At 51.4% G+C, this 25,712-nt stretch overlaps 1 protein-coding gene across 9 annotated transcripts in view; it reads right to left on the bottom strand.

Annotated features, from left to right (window-relative positions):
• Positions 1–25,712, bottom strand: part of MYO9B (myosin IXB) — a 90,381-nt gene that overhangs the window by 20,365 nt on the left and 44,304 nt on the right. For 3 of the 9 annotated variants that reach the window (XM_057540109.1, XM_057540107.1, XM_057540116.1), the window contains exons 4-18: positions 20,946–21,008; positions 20,373–20,472; positions 20,007–20,107; positions 17,933–18,062; positions 14,572–14,661; positions 13,093–13,209; positions 12,601–12,735; positions 10,407–10,528; positions 8,265–8,406; positions 7,726–7,930; positions 5,954–6,035; positions 4,790–4,879; positions 3,402–3,515; positions 1,890–1,929; positions 693–815 (exon numbers count right to left, since the gene is read on the bottom strand). In XM_057540109.1, the coding sequence (XP_057396092.1) occupies positions 693–815; positions 1,890–1,929; positions 3,402–3,515; positions 4,790–4,879; positions 5,954–6,035; positions 7,726–7,930; positions 8,265–8,406; positions 10,407–10,528; positions 12,601–12,735; positions 13,093–13,209; positions 14,572–14,661; positions 17,933–18,062; positions 20,007–20,107; positions 20,373–20,472; positions 20,946–21,008 (1,654 nt within the window). The remainder of the gene's footprint in view (positions 1–692; positions 816–1,889; positions 1,930–3,401; positions 3,516–4,789; positions 4,880–5,953; positions 6,036–7,725; positions 7,931–8,264; positions 8,407–10,406; positions 10,529–12,600; positions 12,736–13,092; positions 13,210–14,571; positions 14,662–17,932; positions 18,063–20,006; positions 20,108–20,372; positions 20,473–20,945; positions 21,009–25,712) is intronic. The other 6 variants (XM_057540108.1, XM_057540111.1, XM_057540110.1 and 3 more) reach the window with 6 other exon arrangements.

A 25,712-nucleotide genomic window follows, 5' to 3' on the forward strand; every position in this document is an offset into this window, starting at 1 on the left:
CCCCATGGCTGAGAGCCACCATCTTCCCAGGGCCATCCAGCTCCTGTTTCTGCCTCAGGTGAAAAGTGAGGGGAAGGTGGTGGAACCAGATAGACTCTTTGTAGGGATTTAAAATACGGGTCAGCCTCAGAAGGGACCATGGATGCAGTGGTTTTAGTCTCTGGCCTGCGGTTTCCAAAAAGGATTTGTGGAAGTTCCTACATGAGGTAATTACAAAAAAAAAAAAAAAAAAAAGGGCCAGCGGCCATTGGACCCCACTGAAAAAAAGAAAGAAAGTGTCCCTGAGCTTCCTGGCAACCAGGTAAAAAAAAGGGAAACATGACCTAAGGACACAGTTCGGTGGTCACATCAACTCATGTGCTGATTCATGACTCTTTTAACTTGGTGGTTCTCAACCAGGGGTGATTCTGTTACCCCAGGGGAATTTGGCAAGATCCGGAGACTTTTTGGTTGTCATGACTGGATGACGCTACTGGCATCTGGTGGGTGGAGGCTAGAGACGCTGCTCAGCACCCCACAACTCACAGGACGGCCCCCACCACGGAGGATGACCCAACCCCAAATGTCGACCTGCGACGAGGTCAGGAGCCCCCGGGATAACAGTAGGCTGCCTGTGTTGGGTTCGTCTTGACCCAGCCACGTGAGTGTCAGGCTGAGTTCAGCACCGGCTCCTGCCCCCTTGGGCCACTTACCTGGAACTGGGCGCTGATGCTGGGCGGCTTCTTCTTCTTGTGCAGGTGCAGCAGGGACTTGGTGGTGCGGTCGTGCAGGGTCATACTGATGATGAGCTTCAGGGATTTGCAGTCCAGCAGGTTCTAGGATAGACACACAGGGTCCGGCCTGCCCTCCCAAAGCCCCAGTGGGCACTGGGAGAGGCCTCTCGGACGTCCCCGGAGCTACAACAATGCCCCTCCCGGGTGGCAGCTCTGAGGCTCAGTCTTGGGGCTGTGCTGTCAGAGACAGGGTGGGGGCAGGTGGGCCTGGTGGGGGTGACAGGGGGACTGAGCCTGGGCTGTGTCCTGTGGATGGCGCTGCCTCCGGGTGGGCTGATTACAGCCTCTTGTGGCCCGAGTGCCCAGAAGCCAAGAGCTACGGAGTGCTGGCTTCCTTCCTCGCAGCTCAAGGAATGCCAAGCACCCTGTGTTTCCACGTGCGCTTATCCGGCCAGCCCTCCCTCATGGGCCAACCCTTACTGTCGCTGACGAGGGGGACTAGCGCTGTCCCACCTGTTGGCCAGACTGAGGGGTTGCTTTTACTCTCCGTCTGCACGCTGTACGTAGAGGCTAGACAGAGCGTCTGGGTGCACTTGACCCAAGGCCGGCTGCTGGGGTCTTGGCTGCCAGCGGTGCACAGCTGCCCCCTTCCTGACAGGACCACCCTGGCTGAAGGGCCTCCTCTCCCTGGACGCCCACGAGGCGCTGCAGCCATCCCGCCCTCTGGAGGTGGCTCGCAGCTAAAGAGCCCTGATGTGGGGATATGACAGAAAGGTCCCATCGCCTCTTGGCGAGCTAAGCTCTGTGGTAAACACTCCTGGGCCCCCCGGGGGATCAGGCTGAGCCCACCTTCTGGCTCAGTCCAGACCCTGCCCAGACTGCTTCCCCCCTCCCTCCCTCCCCCACCTCGGGTTTCTCTTGGGAGCTCCCCCTTATAGACCACTTGTGCAAAGATCCCCATCACAGGCCCTGCCTCTAGGAAACCCAAAGACACCTCTGTATCATTTCAACAGGAGACACTGTTTTCTAGAGGGGACGGGGGAGATGATAGGAAAGGGAAGGAATCAAAGAAGCTTGAGATGTTAAAAGCCACCTCCCGCCCCCTGCCCCAGTTTTCCAGAAAAACTTGAGCCAGGCGCTCGCAAGGCGGTGTCGGACGGTGTCGCACGTGTTTACCTTTGGAATGATCTGCTTTTGTTTGATACCTTTACTTTTCCTGTCAAAATATTAAAAATGGTTTTGTGAACGGAAGGAACACGATGTCTGGATCTGGGTTAGTTCAGCAAGCCACACCTTGCGGGTTAGATGGAGCGAGAACAGAGGGAGGAAGAGAGTCCGGAGGCACAAGTGCAACGAGGCCGCCGCCTCGCCGGGGACCTGGTGGGCCGCCCTACACACGTGTGGGGGGCTGAGGCTCCTGTGACCGTGCACACCGGCCTCACTGGGCCAGCGGCTGCCCCTGGGGTGGCAGGAGCACCTGGTCTGGGGCCACTTGGACGTCTGGGAGAAGGGGCGGCTGGTCATCTACAGGGCAGAGCACAGGGCCGGCAATGGGGGAGCTGGGATCTCACAGAACGATGGTGGGATGCCCCAAATGGGGCTTCGGGGGATCCCGCGAAGCTCTGACGCCTACCAGGTGTCCCGGCTCTATTTGCTACACGTTGGCAAACATCAAGCCGGTCCACAGAGACCCTTCCGGACCCCCGCCCCGGCAGCAGGGCAGGGGTCTGTCTCGCAAAGAACTGAGATGGGGCCTGGGTAGCGGAGCCTTTGCACTCGAACTGGCAGAAGGTTAAAAATGAAAGCTGATCTTTTGGCCAAGGGAGGGGGGATGAACCCCACACTCTTAGACATTTATGGAATCTTGCAGAGGAGAGGAAGAGTTTTTAAAAAATTGCAGCTTGGCCTGTTTTTAAGACCTGCTGAGGAAATGGTTCCCCACAGATTTGCAAGATGCTCGGCTGTGAGGTTATGTGTGTGTCAGGTTTCATGTTAATCCCGGTGGGGTGGAATAAGGCATAATAAAAATGACTTTGCAAACAGGCTCCACGGCAGGCACAAGCTTTGCTCTCTGCTGGCCTGAGCCCCGAGCGGTTGCTTGTGCCCATCGGTTGAGGCTGCTGCCCACCTGGTATGTGGGTATGAAAATCATCACCCCTGCTTTGCAGACAGAGGCCAAATGCTCAGAGCACTCAGGTCATGCAGTGAGTTAGTGGGAGGTCCAAACCTAGTCTGTGTGGCTTCTGGCCCTTTTTATCACATCACGCCCACAAAACAGGGTCACGGGATGCGCGGAGGCCCGCAAAATCGCACACCCTGCTTCTGACGGCTTCTTTATAAGCTCACAGTGGCAAAGGCGGGGGTGGGGCGAGGGGAAGCAAGCCTTGCTCTGCACATTTGGGGGCAGAAAATCAGATGCTTCGTGGGGGACCATTCCTGTGAAGCTGTGCTGGGCACTGGGGAGCTGGCAAGGATTTGGGTCACAGCGCAGACACCGGGGAGGGAGTTACGAGGACCACTTAGCGACGGCCGGTGTGAGAACAGAACCACAAGGCAGCGCAGCGTTTAGAGCGGCTGATTCAGTGTTACAGGAAGCCCACGTGGGCCGGGCCGGGGGTCCGGAGCGGGGAGGCGGTCGTTGCACTTGTGGGGGAGCGGGGGGTGCCCACAGCCTCAGGGGGGACTCACAGGATGAAGGTGCGGGGTTTCTGGAGCCGACTGAGGGACTGGAGAAGCCTACGGGGGTCGTCACCCTGCCAGGGCAATCCTTTGATGGTCTTGATGATTTGGTCATGCAAATCGCTGGGTGGGGGGGAGGGGTGCAGTGATAGAGAGAAGACCAAGTTAGAGCAGCGGGCCCGCCACCTCGGGGTCCCTGGCACGGTCGGGACCGTCCCCAGGCCACTGGAGCCAAAACATGCAGCTGGGGGAAGCCTGAACACTGCTGCCACTCCCTCCTGCACCAAGAAGAGGGGTTCAGCCCTCCCGGGAGGCAGGGGGCTGGGGCCACTTCCGGCTGAACAGAGTTTGCAACATGGCATCTCGGATCGCTGGAAAAGGCCTCACGTTTAAGAGCCTCTTGGAGTCTGTAAAAAGTATCAAGGGGCTACTGAAAACAGAAGACCGGGGAGGTCTCTGTGGGAAGCAGCAGATTAGTTTCTCTTGGTGGTTCTGTGGGCTGCCTCCTTGTGGGCTTCAAGAAATGCCTTGGGAAGAATAAATTGGAATTCACACGCGGATTATCAACCGGGGGCCATGCCGCCCCCTGCCCCCATCCCCCACGCTTGGCTGTCCTGACTGGGGGAGGGGGCGCTACTGGCATCTGGAGGGTGGAGGCCAGGGGTGCCTCTCAATTCCTTGCAGTGCACAGGACGGCCCTACCACCGGGTGACCCGGCCGAGTGCCAAGGGTGAGAAACCCTAGCTGAAGATCCTTACCCCCCAAAATTCAACCTTATTAGCTTTCCTTTGTTCAGTCGCCGTGGGTTCAGGGCTGAGCATACGTTTTAGGTGTGAGGATGAGAATGGCTTAGAGACAAAAATTGAATGCTCTGAAAATGGACATTCGCCAAAAATGTCTAGATGACAAATGTTTTGGATAGAACGTCTAGAAATGAGGTAGGTAGTGATGGCTGCAGGATGAGCTGGGACTTTCTCTCTTTTGTAAAAATTCCTCGTTCCAGTTATTTTAAATACATGTTTAAGCTCTGAGCAGTTGGCCTGGGAAGACCCCGATCGGCAGCCCCTTGTCTGTGTTCCATGCACCATGCCCAGGGCCGGACTGGCCACACTTACCTCTGCTCCCTCACCCTCCAGGGAGGCACAGAGCAAAGACAACAGAGGGGTCACGTTTCACCTCCACACCCTGAGCGGTCAGTGCAGCGGCCAGAGCTCCTGATGACAACGAGGCCCTTGGCTTCAGCCCACACCTCCCCGACATGGCCAGAGCTGGCGAGAGTGCCCCTCGGCTCGTCGATCCCCTCTCTTGCTCTGGATGCTGCGCTGAGCACTTCGGATGACGGCTCCTCTGGGCGTGCCTCCCTGGTCTTGGGTTCGAAGGCCCTTGCTTCTACTTACTTCTTGCTTTCATAGAAAGCAATGATGTCCTCAAAAGCGTTAATATCGAACTCCTCAGAGCCGTCAAATGAGAAATCTAGCATTGAGCAGCTGAAAGGGAGAATCTGTATAAACTAAATGCGCTCTTGGGGCAGGACTCGCAGCCCGGGGGCCAGGCCCTGGGGAGACCAAGTGGGTCAGGGGCCACTTTCAAATACTGGGAAGTGGTTTTTTTTTCTCTCTTGCCTCCTTTTGGGTGAAAAAGCTGATTTAAAAATGCACCTTTTTAAAAGCAGGAAAATGACATGCTGCTTTCAGACAAACGACATGGGGTCACTTACCTAGGTGCTAGCTCTACCTCCACACATATGCGTTTGTGAATCTCCTGAGGGAGTTTTTATTATAAAGTGTTCAAAAATAAAATGACTTTTTCATGTTTCGAAATTTAGTGACTCGCTCCTGGGGAATTTGTTGAGTCTTGAGAAAGAGGTTGGGGACTCAGCTGCCCCAGGGCCTTTGCACATGCTGCCCCCACGGCTAGCACACCCTGCCTGCCTTGTCTGGCCCAAGTGGTCCCTTCTCAATGTAGCCTGCCTCTCTCAGGCTGCCAGAAGGTCCCTCCCCTGGCTTTGTCATGGCCTCAGATGTCTGTCCAGTGTAGCCTTTTTTAATCCTGGAAGCACAAGCCCGCTCACTTTTACACTCAGTAGCAACTGGGGTACGTGCAGGACCCTTGGCCATTGCTAGGTGGCCACAAGACACCCTGTGTCACCTTATAGGCAATGGTGCATCTGTGTTTCTGACTGAGAGTGAAGTAACTTAGCCGATCGGCTTTCGGGACACCCCAGGCAGGCTAAGGGCGGAAGTGCTCTTAAATCAAGCTTGTTGCTCTGTGAGACAAGCAGCCCTTTGGCCCCACCCGCCAACGGTCACGACCGGCCATGAAAAGATCCTTTGTAAACTGAGCCGCCCACATCCCCCTAACGCAGATGATGCACGAGGCCTGCCTCGCAGAAATGCGGCCACCAGATGCCGTTACTTCTGGGTCTTTCTGGTTCAAGCGGCTGCTGTGTTCCTTATTCTGGTCAGCCCCGACCTGGGTTCAGAGTGTCGGGTTTCTGGCGCCATTTTAAACAATGCCGCTGCCTACTGGCTTCACTTGGGATAAATCAAGGTCTCGCTCACCGGTACAGTTTTTCCGATGGGGTGCTGGCTCCTCTCTGCAGCTCTCCCAGGTGACCTCGGGCACCAGAGCTGCCCAGACCTGCTGGGGACACAGAGCAGATGAAGTTTGGGGGGTGGGGGTCGCCTGCAGCTGAAGGGCTTTGTAACTTTTCCATGGAGGCTGTGATCCTGACTTGAGCCCGTTTCAAAAAAAAAAAAAAAAAGGGCCTGACACTCAAATTTGGGCAGAACGGGGAACCGTGAAATGTTTCATTCCCCACAAAACAGCACCATCTATTTCCTGCTTCTCATAAAGGCTTTAACCTTTTGGTCCTCCTTTAGTCGACACCCTTCCTAAAACGGCATGCCGTGGCTGGTATCTGGAGCCGAGTGACCCTGGGGGAGGCACTCAGCTCTTCTGGGCCTCAGGTTATCCTCACAGAAAAGTGGTGACACACCTTCCTGCCTTGTGCGGATGAGGAGGTTAAATTATACACCCCGCTACAGACTTTCCATTTGGGACGATAAAAGACCTTGGGAGCTACTTTACAACAGCCAAGGCATGAAAGCAACCTAAATGTCCATCAACAGATGAATGGATAAAGAAGATGTGGTATATTTACACAATGGAATATTACTCAGCCATAAAAAAGAACGAAACAGGGGGCTTCCCTGGTGGCGCAGTGGTTGAGAATCTGCCTGCCAATGCAGGGGACACGGGTTCGAGCCCTGGTCTGGGAAGATCCCACATGCCGCGGAGCAACTAGGCCCGTGAGCCACAACTGCTGAGCCTGCGCGTCTGGAGCCTGTGCTCCGCAACAAGAGAGGCCGCGTGGGCTTCCCTGGTGGTGCAGTGGTTGAGAATCTGCCTGCTAATGCAGGGGACACGGGTTCGAGCCCTGGTCTGGGAAGATCCCACATGCCACGGAGCAGCTGGGCCCGTGAGCCACAACTACTGAGCCTGCGCGTCTGGAGCCTGTGCCCCGCAACGGGAGGGGCCGCGATAGTGAAAGGCCCGCGCACCGCGATGAAGAGCGGTCCCCGCACCGCGATGAAGAGTGGCCCCCACTTGCCGCAACTAGAGAAAGCCCTCGCACGAACCGAAGACCCAACACAGCCAAAAATAAATAAATAAATAAATAAAGTAGCTATACAATTAAAAAAAAAAAAAAAGAGAGGCCGCGATGGTGAAGAGGCCCGTGCACCGCGATGAAGAGTGGCCCCCGCTTGCCGCAACTAGAGAAAGCCCTCGCACAGAAACGAAGATCTAACACTGCCAAAAGTAAATACAAAAATAAATAAATAAATAAATAAAAGATTACCAAAAAAAAAAGAATGAAACAATGCCATTTGCAGAACATGGATGGACCTAGAAATTATCATACTAAATGAAGTGAGTCAGACAAAGACAAATTTTATATGCTATCACTTATATGTCGCATCTGAAAAATAGTACAAATGAACTTATTTACTAAACAGACTCATAGATACAGAAAACAAACCTATGGTTAACCGAAGGAAAAGGGTGGCGGGAGGGATAAATTAGGAGTTTGGGATTAGCAGATACAAACTATTATATATAAAATAAACAACAAAGTCCTACTGTATAGCACTGGGAACTATAGTCAATATCTTGCAAAAAACTATAATGGAAAAGAAAAAAAAGAGTTTGGGGAGCCAGACAGAAGTGCTGGTTGTACAACCTTGGGAATGTGCTAAAGGCAATGAAATTTTACACTTTGCAATGGACTATAAGCGTTCTCTTCTCAACAGTGACCTGGGGACCCTCCTACCTGCAGCCTTTTCAGCCCTCTCGGCCCGCAGACGCCCGGCCTCCCGGAGCACGGCCATGGCCTGGATGGCAGCCCGGAGCACCGCCCAGCGGAATACGGCCACGGGGTCCATGCCGATGAGCTCCCGCACGTAGGAGCTGTCGCTGCCCCGCAGGAGGGCCACTATGTCCGGCCGCATGTAGTCCATGTTCTTCTCCCGGAAGTCCTGGTGGGGGGGGGGGGGGTGGCAGGAGGGATGATGGAGGCGGGTGGTCCCTTGCCAGTGCCGGCCGAGGCCCTGGGGGCCAGCACGGGAAGGGCTAGTGGGCGGTGCATCTCAACAACAGAGAGGTGGTTCCTGCCCGTGGAGCCCTCGACAGTAGAGCCAGGGGTTTGACACTGGGTCCGAGAGCCCTGGAACCTCGCCCAGCAAAAGCAATAAAGAGGAGGGACGGAGCAAGTGCCAGAGGGAAGGGGCCTCCAGGGTACCCACGCGGTCCCCTTCCCGCCTCCCGGGCAGAGCGTGACTTGACTGATGATGGCAGCGGATGGCTGCGTACCTTGATCTGATATTTCACTTTCCCTGCGAAGTGCTGAATGATGAACGCCGGCTCCATGACGGGGGTGCCGAGGAAGTATCTGTTGTCCTCATGCTGCTGTTTGAACTTGGCCAGCAGGGTCTGGCTCGTGGCGTGGGGAAAGCTGGGAAGAGGATGTAAGACCTTTAACTGCAGGAACTGCGGCCGGTCACCCGCTCTGTGTTGCAGGTCGCGGGCCCTCCGTGGATGAGGGGGGCGGGTGCTTGGGCTGAGCACGGGGCCGAGGGCCGGGAACCTGCCACCTGGCTTGAAGAGGCCGCGAGCAAAGTGATGCACTTGGGGCTGCGGAGCAAACTTGGAACAGGCAGAGCAGCCCAGGGCTCACGCGAACGTGCGGTCCAGGCAAGACTGGGACCTGGGCCTACCAGGGGCAGCTCCTGGAATAATCCCAGGATGGGGTGACTTCTGGTCTCAGGCCCATCTGCACCTGGGTGCTGTGTCTTGGAGTGGGTCTTGCCCATGCTCCTCTGTTAGAGGGAGGGGCCGGGAGACCGGGATGAAGCAGGGAGGGGGGCTGGGGGCAGAATAAGGGAGCCGTTGTACCTGGCTATTTTGGCCTCCCTGGAAGGAAATGCCACAGCCAGCTCTGGCATCCCCAGCCTCTGCCCAGCCTCACCGCAAAACACGGGCAGCAAGACGTGCCTCCAAATCCCCGATGCTTGGCTCCATGGCTTAACAGGGGGCAGAGGAGGAGATTCTGTAGCTACAAGGCATGTCATTGCCAGGGCCAGGGTGTGGAGAGGGAGAGATCCATTCACTCAGTTGTGGAAATAAATAACATTTTAACGCACTATTTTAGAAAATTCAATTCAATGCCTTCTCCGCCCCTGCCCCCATTCCCCCAACTCCATGATGAACTAAAAGAGCAAGATTTTCTTTTTTTTTTTCTTTAAATAGCAAGATTTTAAACAAAGACAAATCCGACCCTGCTCAGCCCGGCCCTGTCTTGCACGCTTCCCCCAGGTTCGGCTCTGGGAGTTTCCTGGGAGTGATGATTTAGCCCTTCCTAGCACCCTGCCTCTTCCCGTGTCTAAACATTCTCTCCCCAGATCCCGGCCTAGGATGGATGTGTCCTGTCCTGGACGGGACTTGGTCTGAGACAAGAGGTACGCCTGATTCACACCAGCCCTGAGGGGACTTCTGCAGCAAACAAGGGGCCTGATAAAGTGGTTGATAAAAAGACTGTCCACATCCGGACCCCCAGAACCTGTGAATGTGACCTTAGATGTAATCAAGTTAAGATGAGGTCATCAGGGGGAAATTCCCTGGCAGTCCAGTGGTTGGGTCTCAGAGCTTTCACTACTGAGGGCCCAGGGTTCAACCCCTGGTCGGGGAACTAAGATCCCACAAGCTGCGTGGTGGTATGACCAAAAAAAAAAAAAAAAAAAGGGAGGTCATTAGGGTTGGCACTAATCTAATAGGACTGGAGTCCTTATAAGAGGGGATGAGACAGAAAGAGAGAAGATGATGTAACTACAGAGGCAGAGATTGATTGGAGTGATATGGCCACAAGCCAAGAACACCTGGACCCCCAGAAGCTGGAAGATGCAAAGAAACATCCTCCCCTAGAGCCTTTGGAGGGAGGGTGGCCCTTCCCACACTTTGATTTCAGCCCACCAATACTGATTTTGGACTTCTCCAAAACTGTGAGAGAATACATTTCTGTTGGTTTAGGCTGTCTGCGATTTCAGGAACTCTGGCTGGGTGACCAAGCATGAAGCACCTTAAAAATACCTTCAGCCTTCATCGTGTCCTGCAGACGAGGGGCGGCAGGCTTGGTGGAGAGTCTCGCATTTGGGCCCCTGATTCCATGCCCTGCCCTTTGCAAGGACGCACCAAGCCCGTGCCCAGTTTCTAGAGTCAGGTCCCACAATACTTTCCCGAGGACTCCCAGGAGGGTGTGTTTCCAAGTTTATAGCTATCTCGAGTGTTAATACTTCTGTGGTGGATGGTACTGTATTTTGCAAACGTGAGGTCAGGATTTGTGGCCGCATGAGTCTGAGCAACTTGGAAGTTCTTGGGATGGTATGGATTTGGGGTAAGGCTCTGGGGCTGCAGAGCCGGAATGAGTGCCAGCGGACGCACTGGGCCGTGGACACTCACTTGCTCTCTTCATCCAGGAGATAGAAGAGGCCAGTGGGCTTCTTGCTGATCAGATGGATGCAGCCAACGTTGTCCGTGTAGTCGATGTTGTGCCACGAGATCCCTTCGCTCTGGTACTCCTCCTGCAGGGTTCGAGGGGTATCCGGTAAGTTCATCATTTCATGGACAGGTTAATATTTACGTAGCACACGTCGCATAAAAAACATGTTTTATTTACGCATGCCTGTACATATTTAAATATAAATGTGCAAGTAACACAGAATGCACATTAATGTACCAACAGGAATATAACAATAAAAATAGAAAATTATTCAATAAATGAACAGTTAGCCACAGGGACGCACATTCTCAAACATCTACAGTAAGTCCACTACATACGAACCTTCAAGTTGCGAACTTGCAAAGATGCAAATGTGCATTTGCATGTCCAATCACTTAAGTTAGTTCACGTGTCTGGCGTACATTGTCACATGCGTGTGTCCTCTACAAGTGGTTGTGCAGCTTGCCCTCTGTCTCCTATTGCTGACGATCCTTCAGCTCTACCATCGCCCACCTCCTCTCCCTCCTCCAGTCACCCTTCTTTCCTGTTCACTCGATGCCAGTCTCTGTATGCCAGCTGTTGTACTGTACTACTGTACTTTTCAAGGTACTGTATTGTAAGATTAAAAATGTTTTCTTTATTTTTTGTGTTTGTTTGTTATTTTTTTTAAAATTAATTAATTAATTAATTTTTGGCTGCATTGGGTCTTTGTTGCTGTGTGCGGGCTTTCTCTAGTTGCAATGAGCAGGGGCTACTCTTCGGTGCAGTGCGCAGGCGTCTCATTGCGGTGGCTTCTCTTGTTGTGGAGCACGGGCTCTAGGCGCGTGGGCTTCAGTAGTTGTGGCACGTGGGCTCAGTAGTTGTGGCTCGTGGGCTCCAGAGCACAGGCTCGGTAGTTGTGGCGCACAGGCCTAGTTGCTCCGCGGCATGTGGGATCTTCCCAGACCAGGGCTCGAACCCGTGTCCCCTGCATTGGCAGGTGGATTCTTAACCACTGTGCCACCAGGGAAGTCCCTGTTTGTTTGTTTTTTATGTATTATTTGTGTGAAAAATATTATAAAACTATTACAGTACAGTACTATATAGCCAATGGTGTTAGTTGCATACCTAGGCTAACTTTGTTGGACTTACGAACAAATTGTACTTACAAATGCGCCCTTGGAACGGAACTCATTTGTAATGTAGGGGATTTACTGTATCACAGTAAAGTGCTGAAAATCACACGTAAAACCCCCCAGGGGTCAGCAAGCTTTCTTTGTAAAGGGCCAGATGGTAAATATGTTAGGCTTTACAAGTTAGATGGTGTCTACACGATGACTCAGCTTTGCTGTTGTATCGTGAAAGCAGCCACAGATGCTATGTCAACAAATGGGCGTGGCCATGTGCCAATAACTTTGGGCGGCCCCTGCTCTGGAACTGCAATGTCCGATAGTCATATAATGTGAGAGACCCATGTCACTTCGAATTTCTAACAGCCATGTTTAAAAATGTGAAAAGAAACAGGTGAAGTTAACTTTACCAATATACTTAATTTAACCCAACATACCCAAGGTGTATGATGTATGTCAACACGTAATTGACATAAAAAATTACCAATAAGGCATTTTACATTCGCTTTTTGCCCCCAAGCTATGTCTTTGCAATCTGCTATGTATTTTGCATTTCCTGCACAACTCAATTCGGACCAGCCATATTTCAAGTGAGAAATGTGAGTTTCAGCCAAAAGGCGTAATAGTAAAACTAGCTAAACATCTCTATAAACCCATCAGTTTTCTTTCCCCATCAGAATCAATCATGGGAAGGATGATACTTGGGTAAAGACGGCTGGTTATTTCTCAGTGAGAAGATGCGTAAGACGGTATATCTTTATTGTTGACTGAAGCAAATCCTTACAAGGCAACTCAGTTTCTCTCCCACCAAAAGGACTTTCATATCTGAGCAGACAGAAGGTACAAAATTGACCTGTGGCCCCAAATATTCCTGCCGTTTGCCTCATCCTGGGCTGGGTGGGAATGTTCCCAGACTGTCCCTTTTCTTGCAGAGAAAAATTCTGGGGTGGGTTTGATGACAAACCAGGTCCCAAGGGAGATCCTGGTTCTGGCTCATTCTGTTCCTCCTTGGGTGGAATGGGCAAATAAGATGGTATTTCCTTACCTGCTCCAGTTTGAAAATGTGCTGGTTGAAGTAATACTGGAGCTGCTCGTTGGCGTAGTTGATGCAGAACTGTTCAAAACTGTTCCTCTCAAAGTCTTCAAACCCAAAGATGTCGAGGACCCCGATGGACAAGCACTGGGGGAGACAGAGAGGATGGTTATTACTGGTGGGCCCTCCCTCAGGAGCAACCTGTCTGGTGGTGGGGGCCTTAGAACCTGTAATATTAAACAAGGAGCCCTATGGTTTTTTGGTTTTTGGTTTCTGTTTTGTTTTGGGCCACGCTGCATGGCATGCAGGATATTAGTTCCTCGACCAGGGATTGAACCGGTACCCCCTGCAGTGGAAGCCTGGAGTCCTGTGTTTTCATTCTGTGCTGGGCCCTGAGAATCACATCTCGTTGGTTCCCTGGCCCTGGCCTGGGAGGAACTGGCCCATGCCCGACTGACTGCAGCTGATGTCATGGGTTGCCTGCCGAGGGTGTGTAGTCCTCACCGAGACGGACTCTTCCATGTCCTTCTTGTTGAGGAGGGCGTGGTTGATCCGCAGCACGATCCAATCGAACAGGGCGCTGTATAGTGACTTGGCCATGGAGTCGCGGGCGGTGATGGCCTGTGGGCACAGAGGGGGTGTCACACCTTGGCAGGGCAGGCCCTGAGGTCTGTATGCACAGGGAGATTGAAGTGGTGACTTGAAACACCCAACTCATCTGACAAGCCCCCTTCTCACTTTGCATGCTGTCCTGTCAGCTTGGATGCCCTGGCCCACCCAAGCATGAAGCGTGAAGCCCTGACCTGGCAGCCTGCGGTTTGGCCAAGTCTTTCTCATGGGCCGGCTGGCCTCAAAGCACCCTGGGGACTGCTGGGGTGGGAACGCAGGCTCAGGGAGGGCACCGTGGGAGAACGAACCAGGAGGCTGGGCTGGGTTCAAAGCCAGGTCCCTTGTGGTTCTGGGAGCACCATGGGCCCCACCACTGGGTGCCTAAAAGCAGTGACGGTCTTTACCATTTTTTAAAAAGGCTTGTTGGGGTCTAATTTACAAACAAGGAATTCCTTCTCTGTGTGTTCTCAGATCTAAGTTGTGACGAGACTCACTTGGCCTGCTATCAAGATCTAGAGCGAGTCCCTCTGGTTTTGTGGAAATGGAGCCGTGTAGGACGCAGCCCTGTACCTGGTCTTTTTCTGCTCAGCTTGGCGCCTCTGGGGAGCAGCCGTGCTGCAGGCTCAGGTGACCTGCGGCACCTTTCACGTACCACGGCTGGGTGCCTTTGCCCACGGGGGCTCCAGCTGTCTGCAGTACCCATTTCAGATGCCTGAGCAGCTTCCACCACCAGCTAAAAATCCTTCCCCGCCCCCCGCCACCGTGGCTAGGTACTTTCCTGCTGCTCCCCAAGCTACAAGTCTAGAGGTGTAAAAACATAAGAAAAACACATCACAGAGAAAACATCGAGGCTGGGGCAAAGGCCAGGGAGAGGTGCCTTATCAAGATTTAGGGACCCACACAACGGTTGTAAAGGTCATGCTCAAGCCCTGGGGTCGGCAAGCTTTTTTGGGCAAGGGCCAGTGGGTCAATAGGATCAGCTTTGCAGGCCAGCTCTGTCGCTGCAGCAGGAGAGCAGCATGTGAATGAATGGGCGTGGCTGTATGAAAATAAAGCTTTATTGACAGAAGCAGGCAGTGGGCCGAGTTTGGCCTGTGGGCCGCAGGTGGCTATCCTCTGCTGGTGAGAACCAGCGTGCCCGCTGAGCAGCTGGACGTAGACACCAACACACGTGGCCCCGGCTCTGGCCTTCGAGCTGTATAGGCTGCTTTGCGCCACACCTGAGCTCACGTGAAAACCAGAGTGCCGCCAGGGTTCTCCTCTGTCACTTTAGGGACAGGAAAAAGACTACCCATGCCAGCTGTTCCCAAAGGACTCCCCCTCTGCCCTGAGCACTCATATTTCTGGGCCTGGGAAGCCCAGGGCAGCACTCACCTCGCTGAGACTATAGGGAAGGATGAGTTTGTCATTGGAGGTCACCGTTTTTCTTTTGGTCAGAACTTCCACTAAGATTTCTCGCTTCACCTGTTTCAGGGTCAAGGGGTGGGGGGGAGGGATAAATTAGAAGCTTGGGATTAACAGATACACACTACTTATTTTTATATAAAATAGATAAACAACGAGGTCCTACTGTATAGCACAGTGAACTATATTCAATATCTTGGAATAACCTATAATGGAAAAGAATCTAAAAAAGAATATATATATATATATATTCATACGCACACACAAACACATATATATGAATCACTTCGCTATACACCAGAAACTAACGCAGCATTGTAAACCAACTATGCTTCAATTAAAATAATTAATTAATTAATTTAAAAAAAAATGAGAGAGAGAGAGAAGGGGAGGAAAGTTGGAGAGCTCATGGACTGGATCCTTGTGTCACTGAAGCAAGGCGTGGGGAGGGAGGGAGAAGGACACCCAGCAGCTGGGCCGGGAAGTGGGCCCAAAGCCCACCCTCAGGGCTGCCAATCCACAGTGTGTGCTACGCCTGGTGTGTCTCAAAATTATCCCCACCCACAGGCTTGCTCAATGGCCCTGACAGTGTGGTCACACAGGCCTGGGTGTCACTGCGGGCCTCGGGCCCAGGTGCTGCCTGGCGACCTGTGTTAAAGCTGTCGCTGTTGGAGTGGGTTCCTGGCCTGGGTGCAGGGGCTGAGCAAGGGGCCTGGCTCTCCCTGACTGCCGAGTCCCATCCATGAGAAGTCAAGTGTTGGGGCAGCAGAGCAGCCCCCGGTCTCCCAGCAGACGTGCTCACTCATCCTCATGAGCACAACAGGAGCTGGGGCTCCCTGACGCAGGTGCACTTTAAGAGCCACAGATGGAATGCATGCTTAGAAGACAGACTCAGCACCACAGGTATTTGGGGCTGGGTCATTCTTTGCTGTAGGGGGACTGTCTTGTGCATTCCATTATGTCAAACAGCATCCCTGGCCTCCATCCACCAGATGACAGTAGTACCCCCCAAACGACTGCCCAGTGCTCCTGGGGTTGAGGACAAGCGGACGAGGGGATGGTCCAATCACAAAATGACCTCGCTGATCAAAAGATGATCGTTTTGGGCTTCCCTGGTGGCGCAGTGGTTGAGAATCTGCCTGCCAATGCAGGGGACACGGGTTCGAGCCCTGGTCTGGGAAGATCCCACATGCCGCGGAGCGGCTGGGCCCGTGAGCCATGATTACTGAGCCTGCGCGTCTGGAGCCTGTGCTCCGCAACAAGAGAGGCCGCGATAATAAGAGGCCCGCGCACCGCAATGAAGAGTGGTCCCCACTTGCCACAACTAGAGAAAGCCCTCGCACAGAAACGAAGACCCAACACAGCCAAAAATAAATAAATTAATTAAAACAAAACAAAACAAAACAAAAAAAACCCCCTCTACTTGTAAACTGCCTTCACTGATTAAGTCCCCTTAAAAAAAAAAAAAAAAAAAAGATGATCGTTTTAAGAAAATGAAGTATAGTTGATTTACAATATTATGTTAGTTACAGGTGTACAGCAAAGTGATTCAGTTTTATGCATATATATAAACGATAATTTTGAAGAGCCTTTCAAGTGAGGGGCTGAGATGGGAGAGCCCCAGAGGGAGTCCTTCTGAAATGAGGAAGGGTCAAAAAGATACCTGTACCCCAATGTTCGCAGCAGCACTATTTACAATAGCTGAGACACGGAAGCAATCCAAGTGTCTGTCAACAGATGAATGGATAAAGATGTGGCACATATATACAACTGAATATTACTCAGCCATAAAAAAGAATGAAATAATGCCATTTGCAGCAACATGGATGGACTTAGAGACTATCATTCTAAGTGAAGTAAGTCAGACAGAGAAAGATAAATATCATATGATATCGCTTATATGTGGAATCTAAAAAAAAAGGATACAGGGACTTCCCTGGTGGTCCAGTGGTAAAGAATCCGCCTTCCAATGCAGGAGATGCGGGTTCGATCCCTGGTCAGGGAACTAAGATCCCACATGCCATGGGGCAACTAAGCCCGTGAGCCACAACTAGAGAGAGAAAACCCACACGCCACAACTAGAGAGAAGCCCATGCGCCACAAGGAAGAACCCGCATGCCGCAATGAAGATCCCACGTGCCGCAACTAAAAACCGATGCAACCAAAAATAAAAAAACTTTTAAAATAATTTAAAAAATGATACAAACTTATTTACAAGAGAGAAACAGAATCACAGACATAGAAAACAAACTTATGGTTACCAAAGGGGAAAGGGTGGGGCGAGGGATAAATTAGGTGTTTGGGATTAAAGTATACACACTATGGGGCTTCCCTGGTGGTGCAGTGGTTCAGAATTCGCCTGCCAATGCAGGGGACACAGGTTCGAGCCCTGGTCTGGGAAAAGCCTACATGCTGCAGAACAACTAAGCCCGTGCACTACAACTACTGAGCCTGCGCTCTAGAGCCCACGAGCCACAACTAAAGCCCACGCGCCTAGAGCCCGTGCTCCGCAACAAGAGAAGCCACCGCAATGAGAAGCCCGTGCACCGCAACGAAGAGTAGCCCCCGCTCTCCGCAACCAGAGAAAAGCCCGTGTGCAGCAACGAAGACCCAACGCAGCCAAAATAAAAAAATAATAATAATAATGAAAAAATAAATTTATATAAAAAAATAAAGTATACACACTACTATATATAAAATACACAACCAACTGTACAGCATATAGCAAAGGGAACTATACTCAATGTCTTTTAATAAACTATAATGGAAAAAAATCTCTCACTTATATATGGAATTTTAAAAAACGAAAAGCAGCCCCCAACTCCCCCCCAAGCTCCTAGATACAGAGAAGAGAATGGTGGCTGCCAGAGATGGAGGATGGGCAAAATGTGTGAAGGTGGTCAAAAGGCACAAACTTCTGGTTATAAAATAAGTCATGGGGATGTAGTGTACAGCATGGCGACTGTGGCTAACATTACCGTATTGCATAATTGAAAGTTGCTAAGAGAGTAGACCTTAGAAGTTCTCATCACAAGAGAAAAGAAAACCCTGTTGCCACCTAGGGTGACAAATGTAACTAGACTTACTGCGGTGACCATTTTGCAACATATACAGATACCGAATCATTATGTTGTATACCTGAAACTAAAATAATGTCGTATGTTAATTATACCTTAATTAAAAAAAAAAAAAAAAAAAGAAATGAGGAAGGGACACAGCAGTGATGGTGGGGGGAGGAAGCAGGCAGACAGGCCCCAGTTTACAGAAGCGCAGTCCGTGAAGGAAGTTCTGGGCCTCGGTGGCCGCTGTGGCTGAGGACAGGGGGCAGTACCTTCAGGAGCTGTGACAGTGTGTCCAGCACCGCAGGGGGCCCCACCTCCAAGCCTTCGTCTCGGCCCGTGGCTTTCTTCTTGTAAGTGACGTTGCCCAGGTACAGGATGGCCGAGAGGATGGAAAAGATCCTGGAAGAGAAAAGGAACCTAGGTCGGGGTACCTTCCCCAATCATGAGACAGCAATAGTTTCCAGTGAACTGGGCCCAAGTTTCCAGTGAACAAGGCTGAATTCGTAAAACCAGCAATTCCAGTCAGAACACACGAAATCCGAAAGATGTCCAATTCTCCACTGGGGGCTCTTTGTGGAATAGGACTTGGGAGGCACATATCTCTATTTTTTTTTTTGGTGATAGTGGTGTTGGGGGGAGCTTAAAATTTTTCTTTTTATGGAGGCATAACATGCATACAAAAAAAAATATCCAAAAAAAAAAAAAAAAAGCACACAATTCCCCAAGTATAGAATTTTGATGAAGTGTCACAAAATGTACAGATACCTGTAACTGGCACTCAGAACAAGGAATAACACATTTTGGGCCCTGGAACCATCCCCCCGGCCCCACCAAGCCCACACAGAGGAACCACTGTCCTGACATCTGACACCGTCTGTGAACCTGACTTCGGTGAAATCATGTGTACTTGCATCTGGCCTCTTACTGAAAAGGTGTGAGATGGGAGCCAGGCGTGTTACCGTGTGTAGCACTGTCCCTTCTTAATGCTGCCGACCAGCACTTCTCAGCCTCCGCACTGCTGGCACCTGGCTTCTACCTACCCGGCCCCCCTCCCACCCCTGCAGTGTGACACTCTAAAATGTCTCCAGGCAAGCCCAAGTGTCCCCTGGGGGCGGAATTGGGGCCCCAGTGAGAACCACTGCTGTGTGTGGGGTTGTCCAGGTAGTCGGCAAACTGGGGTCCCATTTTTGTACAGCCCCTTAGCTAAGAACGGTTCTTAAGGGAATTCCTGGTGGTCTGCACTTTCACTGCCGAGGGCGCGAGTTCAATCCCTGGTCAGGGAACTAAGATCCCGCTGGGTGGGGTGGTGGGGCGGAACGGTTCTTCAATTTTTAAAGGGTCGTTAAGAAAGAAAACAGAACGCAAAGAAGAACATGCCACAGAGACCATGTGGCCCACGAAGCTGAGAATATTTACTATCTGCCTCTCTCCAGAAAGTTTGCTGACCCTCGCAGGGATATATCACAATGTGTTTTATTTAATCTCTGGTTGGTGGGCATTTGGGAGGGTTTCCAGGTTTGGGGGCCGTTATAAACAAGGCTGCTGTGTGCCTTCATGTGCGCGTCTCTGGGTGAGCAAATGTATGCATTTGGTTGTGTACATGCATCCGTAGTAGAAACTGCCAAATGGTTGTCCACAGCAGTTGGCCCCATTCGTGCCCCCCTAGCACCATGCTCGGCAGAGATGTTCCCTCTGGGTATCCTGGTCGCCCGGGCAGGTGTGGAGAACACCCTGTGTGGTTTTGAAGAATTAAAACAATTTTTAATTGTGCTCAAATACATATCATATAAAATTTGCTTTCTTGACCGTTTTTAAGTGTATGGCTCTGTACCGTGAAGTATACCCACACTGTTGGGCAAAAGCCCTGTGGTTTTTTGTTTTTTGGGTAAATATACCTGAGTAAATTTTATTTTATTAGATTTCTTTCTTCATCTACTGAGATAGTGTAGCTTTCTGCTAATTAACAGAATCTGTTAATTAGTCTGTTAATGTGGGGCTTAAGATTTTTAAATGATGGAGGAATTCCCTGGCGGTCCAGTGGTTAGGAGTCTGTGCTTTCACTGCCGAGGGCCCGGATTCAATCCCTGGTCGGGGAACTAAGATCCCACAAGCCAAGTGATGCAGCCAAAAAAAAAAAAAAGATTTTAAAATGATGAATGACCTTTGAAAAGCCCTGTGGTTTTAATTGGCGTCTCCCAATGGCTAATGACGAGCATCCCCTGTCACTGCGCTACTCTCCTTAGTGAGGCTCCTAAGAGGGGGTGGGTCACATCTCAGAGGGACTGGTAAGCCCCAGGGGTGCCTGTGTGGGAGATGGCAGAGCAGCTGGGCCCGCCCACTTACTGCTTCTTGGTGGCAGGGAGGAAGCCCACCATCTCCATGGCCTGCTTGAGTCTTTCAAAGTCGTGCTTGAGGTCCTCCCCATCTTCAATCTTCAAGTTATGCTGAAAAACAAAGTCGGCAGTGCTCTGGGTACTTCTGGGCTGGTGAGGGTGGTGCACGAGGATGATTTTGGCTGGAACTGATGGGGTATGGCCCAGGACGTGGGGAATGAATGGGGTCCTTTATGCCGCCCCCCTCTGGGCCTCCTTGGAGTCGGCTTGGGGGCTAGAGAGGGCCAAGGCGGACGGCCTCTGACCCCCCAGCAGCGCGTAAAGAGCCCGTGGGGAACAGAGGCTGCATTTGTGGTTGGGTCTCGGGGCTGTTTACCTGGTTGAGGTAGAAATAATCTTCAGGCTGCTTGAGCTGAAATTCCTGACGCTCTTCCTCGCTGACGCCAAGTAACAAATAATAAAACACATGGTAGTTCCTGTAGGTCAAAATTAGGAGAAAAAAGTTGTTTTTGGAGGCCGAGTGACAGCTACTCTTCAAACCACTACTAATATTGCTTTGGAGACCAGGCCAGGGAGGAAACAGCAGCTCGACTATGTACAAATTTGAGACAATAAGTCGATTCTTATAATGTCTTAAGAAAAAAAAAAAACAAAAACAAACCCAAAAATCAAACCAGGAGCTTCTCCAGCGAGTGGATTCCTCAGACGGTGGGCATATGTCTTGCTCACTGGTGGGTCAGAGGTGCTCCTAATCTAACCACATTCTGGCAGACATCTGAGCACCTACTCCAGTAAAAGCCCCGCGGAGGCACAAGAAGGTGGCAAAGCTCACACTCCCAGGAGATCCGCCATGGTCTCCTGTAGATTTCCCCCATCTCAGGACATCTGCTTCTCTCCTTCATAGGGAAGAAGGCAGATGTGATGGATCACCAAGGAAATATCCCCCTACCTCTCATCCTTCTCTTGAGAGACCAGGCGAGACTTTTCAAGCAGGTACTTTTCGACAACAGCTCTGTCATCAAGAGGAAAAAGAAGGACAAGTGTTACACGTTAATACTGTTTCCTTGAAGAACAAGAGTGATTTGTTACCATGGAAAAGCCAGCTGCAGATTAACGTCCCTGGACCCACGGTAAACACAGGGACCTAAAGGTAATCACCTTGAGTGTGGTAAACAAGCAACCTAAATGTTGAAAATCTTACTCTAAAGGTAAATACAATCATCATAAATGTGCCTCGCCCTACGACTACCATCTATAAAAATAAGGAACCTGGGCTGGCCACTTCTGCCCTCCAGACCAGATTTGGGATGACAGCTGTATGGAAGCCCAACCTGGCATCACGCAGGACGCCCCACAGGTGGCAGGAATTGAAACGATTGGACCCATGTGCCCACGAATAACACTGGAAGGTTGAACCCTGCTCCCACCATCTCCCCAGCCATGAAATGTTTCTCTAATTGAAAATCGAAATACAAGATAATGGATTCACTTTTCTATTCTTTTCGAAACAACTTTATTGATGATTGATACACGATAAACTGTACATACTCAAAGCGCGCAACGGGATGAGTTTTGACTGGGTCCTTTCACGTAATTTTCAAAAATAGCCTTATTAGGCATAATTGATGCACAATAGGCTTAGAGTGTGTGACTGGATGAGTTGTGACACATGCAAATCCCTGTGAGTCCACCGCCATGACCAAGATACTGAACACATCCATCACCCTGAGAAGTCTCTGTGGGCCCTTTGTCACTTCTCCCTGCCACCCACCCCCAAGCAGCCACTGACCAACCCCTAAAGATTAGTTTGGATGTTCTAGAATTAAAAAAAAAAAATAGGGGATTTCCCTGGTGGTCCAGTGGTTAGGACTCCGTGCTCCTAATGCAGGGGGCCCAGGTTCCATCCCTGGTCAGGGCACTAAGATCCCACATACCGCAACTAAGCTCCTGCACCACAACTACTGAGCCCGTGCGCTCTACAGCCCGCATGCCGCAACTAGAGAAGCTCGTGTGCGCAACAAAGAACCAGCACAGCCAAAATAAATAAATAAATAAATAAATAAATTTAAAAATCGACTCATTTAGTATGTACAGTACAGCTGACCCTTGAATAGCACAGGTTTGAACCGTGGGTCCGCTTATACATGGATTTTTTCAATAGTAAATGCTACAGTCCTACGTGATCTGAGGTTGGTTCAATCCATGGATGTGGAACCAGATACGCAGGAACCGTGGATTTGGAGGAACCTCAGATACAGAGGACCAACTCTAAGTAATCCTTGGATTTTCGACTAACCCCTGCATTGTTCAAGGGTCAACCGAATATTGTGTCTGCTTACTTTCACTCAACCCGATGATTCTGAGATTCAGCCACATTGTGGCGTGTATCAGAACTTCATACTTTTTTATGGCTGAATAATAGGCTGCACGTACAGACACACCACATTTTGCTTATCTGTTTATCAGTTGATGGACATTGAAGGACCTGGGTCCACGAGGCTATGTGGGCTCTGGGGCAGGAACAAGGCATGTCTGCGGCCACGTTCTCAATGCTAACGGAGACATCAAACACTCCTTGGAGATCTACTACGAGGTTCTAGGCACTGTTTTGCAGGGATTCAATGACCTGGATTTAAATGCCCCCGGGGATGGGCACTGTGGCTCCCACCGATGGATTGGATGAGGTGCTAAAAATTGGGAGAGGCCACACGTTGCTTGGGACCCCACAGGAGGGAGGTGGCCTGGCAGGGACCTGAGCCTGGCGGTGGCCCTGCCTCTCATGGGATCCACTATCACCACGTGTGTGAGCTGCACAGGTCTGCAGGTCACCCTCATCTGAACCCATCTTGTTACACAGAAGAGGAAGCTGGTGCCCGAGGGGTGGCAGGGTTGGGCCCCTGGTCCATGGCCTGCCGGATGCTGCCAGCCTCTCTCATAGGACGGCAGTCTTCTGTCTGCAGCCTTGCACAGACACATGCGCACACACAACCTGCACGGGTGGGTTTCCAAGGGCTCAGCCTGTGCTGTCTCTTCTTTCAAACCTGTATTTTCTTCCATTCCTTCCACTGGCCAGTAACTTGTAGTCCTCAGCAGTTTGTTTTCCTGGGGGAGAAGGCTGCGTCTGTTCCTAGACTCACGTTTTCACCTCAGTCTGTAGCCGATTCCCTGTACTGTGTCGGCATATGCGGGAGGACAGCGACCCCTCAGGGGCACCGAGCTGTCATTTTTTTTTTCTCCTTAAATTTTTATTTATTAATTAATTTATTTTTGGCTGTGTTGGGTCTTCGTTTCTGTGCGAGGGCTTTCTCTAGTTGCGGCGAGCGGGGGCCACTCTTCATCGTGGTGCGCGGGCCTCTCACTATCGCGGCCTCTCCCGTTGCGGAGCACAGGCTCCAGACGCGCAGACTCAGCAATGTGGCTCACGGGCCTAGTTGCTCCACGGTACGTGGGATCCTCCCAGACCAGGGCCCGAACCCATGTGCCCTGCACTGGCAGGCAGATTCTCAACCACCGCACCACCAGGGAAGCCCCCGAGCTGTCATTTAACTGGCTACAGCCCCTCCCCTTTGCTGATCATTCTGGGAGCCTAGGCCCCTATGGGGGTCTTGAGGGAGCCAGGGATCCCGCTGGCACTGAGCCCTTGAGCCCACAGGAAGACAAGGCCTTGCAAAATTGGGGAACCGCGGGAAGACTTGGACTGCCCCTGACCCTTGGCCTCAGCGGGAAGTGGCATCGAGAAGTGTCACCTGCCCAAAAGCAGAACCGGGTCTGGGCCTGCTCCTCGTGAGCTGCCGGCAGCTGCTCCCTGGATAGGAAGTGTACCTCCCTCCTCCGAGTGTGGGCAGGCCACAGTCGAGGGCCGAGGCAGGACTTCCTTTCCTGAATCTGACGCCATAGACAGGACTCTGAAGCTGGTCTATGAGATCCAGCCACCCAGGGCCACAGTGGCCCGGAGCCTGACAGGAGCTGAGGTGGGACCCGCTGGCCACTTAGCTGAGGGCCAGCCCTGCTGGTGTGCTGGATCGAATGGTGGCCCCCAGAAGACATGTCTAGCTGGAACATGTGACTGTGACTGTGAAAAAAGGTCTTTGCGGGTGTAATTCAGTGACGGATCTGGAGATCAGATCTTCCTCCATGGTCCAGATGGGCCCTAAATCCAAGGACAAGTGTCCCAAAAGACAGAAGAGGAGATCACAGAGAGACTCAGGGGAGAAGACCACGTGAAGACAGAGGCAGAGATTGGGGTGATGCGGCCACAAGCCAAGGATGCCTGGAGCCCCCAGAAGCTGCAAGACGCCAGGAGGGATCCACCCCTAGAGCCTCTGGAGGGAGCGTGGCCCTGCCCACACCTTGTTCTTGGACTTCTGACCTCCAGAACTGTGAGAGAATAAACTATTGTTTTGAGCCAATCGGTCTGTGGTACTTTGTTTCAGCAGCCACAGGACATGAAATGGAGAATGCAGGAAGGAGCGATCTGGGCGGAGAAGGTGGGGAGCGGTGCCCACTGGCAGCAAAGGCTCTGGCTTCTGGCCTGCAGAGCCAGCCTGGGACCCAGGAAAACATGTGGCAGCCTTTTGGTGTCTCTGCTCCCAAGGAGCCACTGGAACTAAAGAAACAGTTTGTTTCTGTGTCCTCTACCCAGTAAGATACGCCGGGCTTTTCCTGCTGGTCAGAGGGTCTGCAATGTGGCAGATACAACTGTGCAAAATATGGACCCATGGGAGAAAAGCAGATTTAAAATAAGGAGTGAGGGGGAACTCCCTGGCGGTCCAGTGGTCAGGACTCAGCACTTTCACTGCCGGGGCCCGGGTTCAATCCCTGGTCGGAGAACTAAGATCCTGCAAGCCACGCAGCGCAGCACAGAGTAGATTAGAGTAGACTAGAATAGGATAAAATAAAATAAAACGAGTAAGGGTCTTTGTGGAGAAAGGGCTGAGACCTGTGGGGCAGGTGGGAAGAGGTGGCTCCGCCCATGCAGATGCCAAGCTGGGCCCAGCAGTAGTCGGGAAGGGACCACTGGACAGCCCATGGGGGGCTGAGGCCCACTTCCAAGTGTCCCTGAGGGCTAAGGGGCCAGAGCAGATGCTGCGTTTATTGAGGGTCTCTCTCCTGCGCTACTGCCCAAAAAGGAAAGAATCCAGAGGCTAAAGGATTTGGGAAAATAACATTTCTGTCCTCGTCTTGAACAGGCATCATCAACTGAAATGATCGTCAGTTAGGTTTAGATGGACAGAAGAACCTGGATACTTTGAAGTCCTGGAGGACCTCTCCTGTCCTGAAACACCGGTGCCTTCTCACGGCCTCCAGGGGCCTGTTGCTCGGGTCTCCCCACGTCTAACATTTAAGGCTTCTTATCCTGCTGCTCAGAACATCACCTGGAGCCTTCGCAAATCCCACTGCCACCGCAGACCCTCACGTCAGAATGTGGAGGGGGTGGGTTCCTTCGAGTCACCAGGCAATGGACTGTGCCGAAAAGCCTTTTTTTTTTCCCACTGTGAAATAGTTTTATTGGCTCCTAAGACCTTTGCCTGTTAGAAAAATATCCAAAACCGTATGCAGTATTAAATCACAATTACATTTTTTTTTTTAAACTGTTGAGAATGATGTATGGGACAAAGATTTCAAATTGTATACCTTTAGTTTTGTTTGTTTGTTTTTTTAAATTTTTATTTATTTATTTATTTATGGCTGTGTTGGGTCTTCGTTTCTGTGCGAG

This window comes from Balaenoptera acutorostrata, chromosome 2 (genome assembly GCF_949987535.1).
Source record: "Balaenoptera acutorostrata chromosome 2, mBalAcu1.1, whole genome shotgun sequence".
NCBI lineage: Eukaryota > Metazoa > Chordata > Mammalia > Artiodactyla > Balaenopteridae > Balaenoptera > Balaenoptera acutorostrata.